This window comes from Cyphomyrmex costatus, unplaced genomic scaffold, assembly GCF_001594065.2.
Source record: "Cyphomyrmex costatus isolate MS0001 unplaced genomic scaffold, Ccosl1.0 scaffold275, whole genome shotgun sequence".
Taxonomy (NCBI): domain Eukaryota; kingdom Metazoa; phylum Arthropoda; class Insecta; order Hymenoptera; family Formicidae; genus Cyphomyrmex; species Cyphomyrmex costatus.
In genome coordinates this window covers 883,049-892,348 of record NW_017276855.1, presented here as the reverse complement: position 1 = coordinate 892,348, position 9,300 = coordinate 883,049, and the positions used below count along the sequence as shown (strand labels likewise).

Sequence of the window (9,300 nt, the reverse complement as noted above, 5' to 3'; positions counted from 1 at the left end):
CTCGTGTGTACGCACGTGACCGGATCGATCAATAATCTTGCGAGTTCTAAAGTTCCGAAGGCGAGTGAGCGTTATGGCGTCATGTAAATGTCGGGTCCACGCGTTCATATCTATCTTCGACATATACCATATCGCATATTTATTGCGCAACAGAAATGGCAGCCGTGCTGCAGAGAATCTTGCGCGGTGAGAACCACTTGTATAATTTATATGGAAATACTATTCCTCTTTCGAGTGCAATTTCACTGATCGCGTTAAAGCTAGCAGATAATGATGTACTTTTCGCCGCGGTGGAAAATAGCGATGCACATTAACCAGCACATGTAGATGTACAAAGTCGCCCCCGCTATGGTTTTACGTTATATGTATTTATAGCGTATTTACATCGCTCACGCGCTGCTTTAAATACACATTAATTATTACACGCGGAATTACTTTTTCTTTCAATAAATCGCATGCACTTTCGAGTCGTTGACGTTTACATTTCAGTTAAACGCACTGATCGTCATATCGTGTCAATTTTCACTCGTTATAGACTTCTCACCTTGTTTCACGTCTGACCTACTTTTATTCGTACAAATTTTTATTTTTAACTCCAAAAACAAGTTTTAATTAATCTCGCTGCTGCTCGAGTAACTAATCCTCGCGAATAATATTCAGCGTCCCAAGAATGGAACCGATCGGCATCGAATGACGTCAGATTATTGACAAGCATCTTCTTTCCTCTCTGTGTAAGATTCAATGTCCACTTATTTTTTGCCTGTATATATATATATATATATATCGTACAACTGTCGCTTCGACTTTCTCACTTCACATAATTTCACCCATGGCGCGCAAGTACCGTTCTCGGGCTTCACCCTCTCGCAAAGAAAATCTACGTGATCGCACCTTCGCGTTATACATTTTCTTTTCTCGGCCATTCGCGACTATAAGCAGGTCAGAGAATTAGAAGAGCCCTCTCTTGATCGAGTTTGATTCTTACCTGGAGCGTGGTGTGTGTGTGTGTGTGTGTATCGGAGGGGGTTTTCACATCACGTTCCCGCGTAACGGCTGAAAGCCCTCTCTATATATCGGTGACGTCGCTTTATCGTGATGGTTTTCTTCTGGTACTTGTACGGGACATATAGCGCTACCGTGCACCGGGAACAACGCATTGTTACGTCCGTCAGCTGCTGCTCCGTACCGCTCCAAACCGGCATGCTCACCGGGGGAGCAAGAGGGGCGCGAAGCTGGCATGAAAAGAAGGGTACGACGCGGGGGCAACCGTCTCGACGAGAGGGACGAAGTCGTGGAAAAACACGAGATAGAAAGAGAGAGAATAGGGAAGGGACGGCTGTCTGATGACGCACAATACGAAGCTGGATCTAATCTCGTTCCAATTAATAGCTTTTGTTTCAAATGTGAAATAATTAATTGCCGGAATGTAGATATTCCGTTTCTTGTAGCGAGAAATATATGTGAAAATAAAAGAGGAAGAGGAGGGGGGAGGAAAGAGGAGAAAGCTAAAGAAAAGTTAAACGCAAATTATCTTAATTTGTAAAATACGGGTGCCATTTCGTCGCGCGATTGGTTCTTAAAAACAGGTCCGCTAAAAGGTAATCAGAGATGACAAACTCGTCATTCCCGCCCAGAACTTTCATCGGTAGAAAGTGAGGATTTACGCGTCGAGTTAGATATATTCTCACGATTTCTGCACGCTTATTTTAACGTCTTGAACGCTTACTATACACAGTTTCGCTTAATTACACAGTTTAATTGCGCGATATGCAAGTTGCAGGTGCAAACGACGACGCGGCATTTGTAGCGTAACGTCACACTGTACTAGTATCTATATTATGCAGAATGTTCTACTTCTATAGCGGAGATTAGCCGGTAAATGAGAGAATCCTCTATTATTCTGAAGATAGAGAGAAAGAGAGAGACCTCGATTCTCAGCAAAAACATATCTATTAAACAACAAGTATATCTATTCTTTACTGCGCAGAAAATATTTTTCTTAGCAAAAATATACGTTTATATAATTTCGTATTCTTGCAGAAAATGTTAATTGTTTCGCGCAAATATATCTATTTTTCGTTGTATAATAGTTATTCTCTTGAAACTGAAATTTGTAATAAAAATTTGAACATTTGCAATCTTGTTCTAAGCAAAAAATATAATTCTTGTAAAAAATAAATAAACAATAAGGTTTTGTCGTTTATTTATATTTATATTTATTTTTTTTTAAGTTTTTTTTTTGTTTCATGTGATCAATGTGTTATTGAAGAAGACTTCGTAAAAGTAGAAATTAGTAGTAGCAACAACGGTAAATTCTTCACGTACTTATGTTATACATGTAGACACGACCTCATGCTGGCAGAATATCCTTGAGTTTTGAGCAGATCGCCTAAAAAATTAATTACGAGAACGTGTATATAATGTTATAATTTAGCTTGAATGAGAAACGCGTTTAAATTTAGTAAGCACTTTTTCGATCACTGTCCTCTACTTCTTCTTCTTATTCAATAAGTTAAGCGATGATGTCAAAATTAGTTCTCGGTGAAATTATCAAGTGAAGAGCTTAAGCTATATACATGTAGATATTGAGTCTTAAAGATTGAAATTTATTCTCACGAGAGTAAAAATAAAACTCATTTAAAAGTTATACAATACTTTGCGATATAAAGCTGTATGTATTATATGTATCATAATTTTGCTCACAAAATAAAAAATAATTAATAAAGTTTTATTTTTATTTTTTTTTAATTAAAATGTTGTAAGTTAAGCTTCTTCACTTTTATCTTCTTTACTTTGTTCTTGGTTTGAAATTTCGAACTTATTAAGTTGTAGGAATTCTTGGAATTTTAGATAATGTAATCTCTATTTATTATAGTTTTTTTTTTTAAATATATTATTAATGTTCGTTAAATCTTTACATTGATATTTTTAAAATTAAAATTCTCAGAAATATGATCTTTAGAATTATTTTTATTAGCGCGCAATGGAATAAATATAGAAGGATATTGACTGCTTTCCTTTTAAGAAACATGGTCGCTCTATATCTTCCTTGGAATTCAATGAATAATAAAAATAGAATAATCACGTTTATATCACCTAAAAAGAAGATGACGATTATCAGAAGGTGACTTATTATTACGAATAATAAAACAAATATTAAACCAATTTATAAGTGGATCTTGTATCTAATTACAAGCAATTAATGTTATATTTAACATAATGCATATACTTTTAATTATTTCTTTATAGGTACTATTTTGAACATATATAGTACAATTATTCAAACGAAATAAGATTTGAATCTAAAATTTTCAAGGTTCATGTTTTTAGTATTTTCCTGTTTGATAGTATTTATCCTTTAGTATAATGTCCTCCGTATAATGAGGTCAGGATTACTAAACTTGAATCACGAAATTGAATTGAAAATTTATTTCGTAGTGTTGTGCGTTTATACGCGTAAGTATAAATAAAATATGTAAATATTAGACACATAAACTTAACATAAACAATATGTAAATATTCTAGGTAAATATATAATCTTATTAAAATATACGGCACACAATTCTGGTATTTTTATATATCGTTATTTATTTCTATTTACAAAACGTATTCTTCTTATTTTTTCTCTCTATGAAGCGATAACGGATAAAAATAGGTGCACAGTTATCATCTGTAAGTAAAATCAATCGCAACATTACCCATAGAAACTTAATTATTGACAGATCTATTTGCACAGTCGTTTGCCGATACAAGGGAAAGATGTCCTTAGTTCTTTAAAAGTCTATCAGGAGCAAATATCGATCCATTTGTTTACCGAGGTCGTCTGCTAGCCCGACATTCCCTGACGTGTTTCGCAAACGTTTGCGAATTATGCTGTGAAAAACGCCCGCGTTTATGTGACTGCTACAGGCGAAAATACAGGCGGATCCGCGATGCCGGGGACCGAAGTTAGTATATATATCCTATACGATATGTATGTGCCAAGCAGAGATAGATTCTGACATTTTGACATTTCGAACGTGAAGCTCGCTCGATTATGACAGTAACCGAAACAGGGACAAGAGTTTTACGACGTGTCCAATATTTTATTTTGTATTAATTGAATATTATTGATTAATCATTATTATGTAATAATTATTTATTTACTAAATTAATCCGCTATTATTTGTACAGCGATAGTATTAAATTAAAATCCACATATAGTAATCTAATCTTCCTTTTTTTTTTTTACCTTTGTATTATAATATACGTTTAATTAACGTATCAGAAATCATATATTTTTAGAATAAAATAACGCCCTTTAGAATGTTAGCTTCATCTTTACATTACATTTATTGTACGTAGGACAGCACAACGGAGCTGGGAGAAATAGAGAATGTCAGGGTGGTGGTGCGAGTTCGACCATTGAGCAGCAAAGAATTTGATGGCCATTGCAAAAATATAATAGATGTGGATACCCTGAACGCCGAGATCACTATAGAAAATCAAAATGCAGCTCAGGGAGAGCCACCAAAAGTCTTTTCCTTCGACGCAGTATTTGACACGGATTCTACTCAGGTGGATATTTACAATGAGACTGCTAGGCCTATAGTGGACAAAGTGCTGCAGGGCTACAATGGAACGATCTTTGCGTATGGCCAAACTGGTACTGGCAAAACTTATACCATGTCCGGTACTAAGACCTCCCCACAAGCCAGAGGAATCATTCCAAACACGTTTGCTCAGATCTTCGGTCATATAGCCAAAGCCGATGAAAATCAAAAGTAAGGCATCATACATACTTGTCTCATCAACAAGATTTGATATGCAATAAAATGTAGGCTTTCACTGTTTTACGGAATAATATTGTAATATTGTTTTTACAATTCTATGAAGCAGATACCTTGACACAATTTATACTATTATAATGGTTGAACATAGAGATATACCTTTCTGAGTAAATTGAATTTATTTATCAGATATTAATATACAAATGATTATTGTTAATAGATTCCTCGTACGCGCGACGTATCTAGAGATTTACAACGAGGAAGTTCGGGATCTGCTTGGTAAAGATCAAAATACTCGATTGGAGGTGAAAGAAAGACCGGACATTGGAGTGTTTGTGAAGGATCTGAGCGGATATGTGGTGAACAATGCCGACGATTTGGATCGCATTATGTCTCTCGGCAATAAAAATCGTGAGTAACAATAATATTGCCACAAGTAGATAGCGATAGATAGCAAATTGGGTAACTGTTCCTATTAGTGTCTGTCTCTATTAGTGTGCTTTTATATTTCAATAAGTGATAAAGAAAACTAGCTAACACTACAATAAATAAAAAAAGTTTTTTCATTAAGCTAAATTATTAATGTTACGATATATATATTAAAAAGATAATATTTTATTTTTTAACTATTAAAGTATTTTAAACATTTCTTGAAAGATACGAGGAATTTATGTGAATCCAATAATACATACCGCAAAATTTTAAACTTGTCCCTATTAGTGTATTCTGTATTGGAGCTGAAAACGTTGTTATATGAGTGTACATTAAAATAAGTTTAAATCAAAATAATGATTTATGTAATATTAACTTAAACAATTTGCTTAAATTTATTATCTATTTTAGTAACTATATATTAAAATGAGTCAAATGCATGTAGATACACAAATTGGAGGCACATTAATAGAGTCATCGCTGCTTGGAGAACTCACTAATAGGGACAAAAACATGTTTTTTATTTTTATCAAAAACATTTTATGAAGTATTACCATTTTTTAGATTAAAGAAATAGTATAAGAAAAATAATTCAAAAACTAATAGTGATTTTAAGCAGATAAAATTAAAGCTACAATATATATTTAATAATTAATTCAGTAATAAATAAATTGGCTTAGAGATACATTAAAGAACAATTATCCTGATATGTACATATATAATACTAAAAGTAATCCTGAACTCATGAGTACAGGTGTTGTTGGGGCGACTGCCATGAATGTATCCAGCTCTCGGTCCCACGCAATATTTACAATTACGGTTGAATCTAGTCAGATCGGTGAAGATGGAGAGCAGCATGTGAAAATGGGGAAGCTTCATTTGGTGGATTTAGCTGTACGTATATCAGTGTTATGTGATCTAATATTATTTCTCAAATATAAAATTTTCTAGATATTTTCTTATCTACATGCGTTCTTATTTACCTTTAATTTTTAGGGATCAGAAAGACAAAGTAAGACAAAGGCAACGGGTCAGCGGCTTCGCGAAGCCACTAAGATTAACTTGTCATTGTCGACATTGGGGAACGTAATATCTGCGCTAGTTGACGGACAAAGCTCTCACGTGCCTTACAGAAATTCCAAACTGACTAGATTGCTGCAGGACTCGTTGGGCGGAAATTCAAAAACGTTGATGGTAAGTGATAGGCATTTCATACATTTCTTATTATAAATAATTACAAATATATATTACTAGTTTTAGTAAGTTATAATATTAGTAATTTATAATATTATAATTATACAATTATTTTCACAATTAAAAAATATATAACATCCCTCAATAATAATCCTTAATAATCATCTCTGAATGTCTAATATTATTAATATCGTGATTTCAGTGTGCGAACATTAGTCCAGCAGATATAAACTACGACGAGACTATAAGCACTTTACGTTATGCGAATCGCGCAAAGAACATCAAGAATCGTGCGAGGATCAATGAGGATCCCAAGGATGCTTTGCTTCGTCAGTTCCAAGTTGAGATCGAACAATTGCGCAAACAGTTGGAGGAAAATGGCGCGGAGCTCTCGGAATCCGAGGATGAGTCCGAAGATTTGGAGGAATCGAGAGAAACGAAGCGAGAGAAGAAGGCTCGACGTCGAAGGAGTCAAATGATGTCGGTGGAAGAGTTGGAGAACAGAGATATAGACTCGACAGAGAAGGTTGATAAGGCTGAAAGAGACGATAAAAGTCCAGTGGATAAAGACGTCATAGAATTGAAGAAGACTCAGTAAGTTTAAAGTGTAGTTCTGTTAAAGTAAACTAAATAGAATAATATATAACGAGTAATTAAATTTGTAATATCAAATGAATAAATAATTAAAATATACGGATGCTCTTAAAATTAAAAGTGTCCTAATTTCAGGAGCGAGAAGGAAGCGCTGCGAGAGAAAATGCAGAATTTACAAAATAAAATATTGGTAGGTGGCGAAAATCTATTAGAAAAGGCGGAGGCTCAGGAACAATTATTAGCTGCTGCGGCGGTCGAACTCGAACAACGGAAGAGTCATGAAGAACAATTGAAGAAAGCCATTAAGGCAAAGGAGGCAGAACGCATCGATATCGAGGAGAAATACTCCTCTCTGCAGGAAGAAGCGGCTGGAAAGACGAAAAAATTGGCGCGCGTATATACGATGTTGATGTCTGTCAAAGCAGAGCTGTCCGATCTACAGCAAGAACATCAAAGAGAGATGGAAGGTCTTCTGGAGGGTGTACGAGGAATTGGCAGAGAGTTGCAGCTGCAGAATCTCATTGTGAATCATTATATTCCCGTGCAGTATCAGGTTTGTATGGAAGTATTTTCGTGCAGTTTTCTTGAAAATGTTTTAAAATATATTAATTAAAAAGAAATAAAAGTTTTAAATATTAATTTTTCAATTAATCAAAAGAGATTGATAAGGATCCTTTCTGAGAAGTATTGATCGAAGTTAATATAATTTTACGAATACATTAAATATATTTGTTTAAATATATCCCTGCACTTTGTATCTTACAGACAATGATCAAGAAATATGTTCATTGGAATGAGGATATAGGCGAATGGCAACTGAAGTGCGTAGCGTATACAGGGAATAATATGCGCAAAGCGCAAACCATATCGCCGGCAGGGAATCCTAAAGATGTAAGATTATTCATTTCGTCATATTCATTCTAGAAAGGAGACATAACAAATTTTTTTGTTATTATCCAAAACTAATCGAAACTTTATAATCAAAATTTCGATCTAACAAGGAAACACAACCAACTGTCCTCTTCCGATTTTGATGAACTTTTAGTATATTGTTTTATGGATAAAAATAAGAGATACGTATTTCTTTTATATCGGCTAAGTCACACTTCTATTAAAAAAATTGATTTTTTTTCTTTCAAAGCGAATATCATTGAAAAAACTATAAGAGATAGGAAAAATTTTTCAGAATAAAAATTGAACAGCTTCAAATGTACTTTAGAACTATAATTAAAAAATTTATTTATTATATTTCTAAGTAGTAATTATATTACTTTTTCTCTAATGTAGAAATGTGAAAAGTGAAAATTTTTTGTATATATATGTGTATAAGCACATACATACATACATAAAATTTTTCACTTTTGACGTGTCTGCTCTAAGGAAAAAATTACATGATTGCTACCCTAAAGTACTCTTAAAGCCGTTCAATTCTCATTATGGAAAATTTTTTCTATTTTTTATAGTTTCGACGATATTCACTCTGAAAAAAAATTGATTTTTTTCAAGAGAAAGTTTTCACCCCTTTAACATGCGACTCAGTCGATATAAAAAAATATATATCTCTTATTTTTGTCCATAGAACAATATCGAAAAAATCAAATCTGATCAAAATCGGAGGGCCACACTTGGTTGTATTCTCTTGTAAGTACATAACATAAACATCTTTTTACATTTGCAGACAATGCCGCCAGACATGTCGAACATATATCTCTCTTACAACATCGGGATGGACAGTACGTTTGTGCAACCGAAGAAAGTGCGAAGTCGTTCTGGCGTCCCCAGACCAACTACCGCGCATCGACGAACACCGCACTAAACACGAAGATTTTCGATCGTGGAATCACAAAGGTTTATCTTTTGTCACATTTTTATAAATCTATTTTTTGGTAACTCACCACGCATCCATGTTTGTTCGCGCAAACGTGCGGTATATTTGCATCAATGTACTCGTATCGGCTTGGTGCGATTAGATAATAACTCATTTTCGGTTTCGCGAGAAAGAAAGAGATAGAAAGAGTGAGAGAGAGAGAGAGAGAGAGAGAGAGAGAGAGAGAGAGAGAGAGAGAGAGAGAGAGAGATGTTTCGTATAATTTTTAAGATATCTCGACTCTCTCTTCTTGTTTTTATACAGATATAATATGTGAGAAAGTGGCTAATTATATCGTAATTATGGTCGAGGATATAATTTAACATTGGTCACAAACACAGTAGACGAATCCAAAACTATTTAAACATATTCTTTATTCGAAGAATTTTATTCGAACACTTTGGAGCACGCCATAGAAGACACAAGTATTTTCCGAGAGTATTC

The 9,300-nt window shown here is 34.1% G+C and overlaps 1 protein-coding gene across 1 annotated transcript; it reads left to right on the top strand.

Annotated features, from left to right (window-relative positions):
* Positions 1-3,836: 3,836 nt before the first annotated feature.
* Klp64D (kinesin-like protein 64D) lies at positions 3,837-9,035 on the top strand. The gene is made up of 9 exons (XM_018541096.1): positions 3,837-3,947; positions 4,345-4,763; positions 4,990-5,180; positions 5,956-6,095; positions 6,198-6,395; positions 6,598-6,989; positions 7,125-7,542; positions 7,755-7,880; positions 8,668-9,035. Exons 1-9 carry the CDS (start codon positions 3,933-3,935, stop codon positions 8,803-8,805), a joined length of 2,037 nt encoding a protein of 678 aa, XP_018396598.1. The 5' UTR covers positions 3,837-3,932; the 3' UTR covers positions 8,806-9,035.
* The last annotated feature ends 265 nt before the right edge of the window (positions 9,036-9,300 follow it).

Excerpts from the sequence above, each read along its gene's own strand:
- Klp64D (XM_018541096.1), top strand. Across the intron at positions 6,396-6,597 it reads GAAATTCAAAAACGTTGATG|TGTGCGAACATTAGTCCAGC; the intron begins GTAAGTGATAGG and ends TCGTGATTTCAG. Across the intron at positions 7,543-7,754 it reads ATATTCCCGTGCAGTATCAG|ACAATGATCAAGAAATATGT; the intron begins GTTTGTATGGAA and ends TGTATCTTACAG.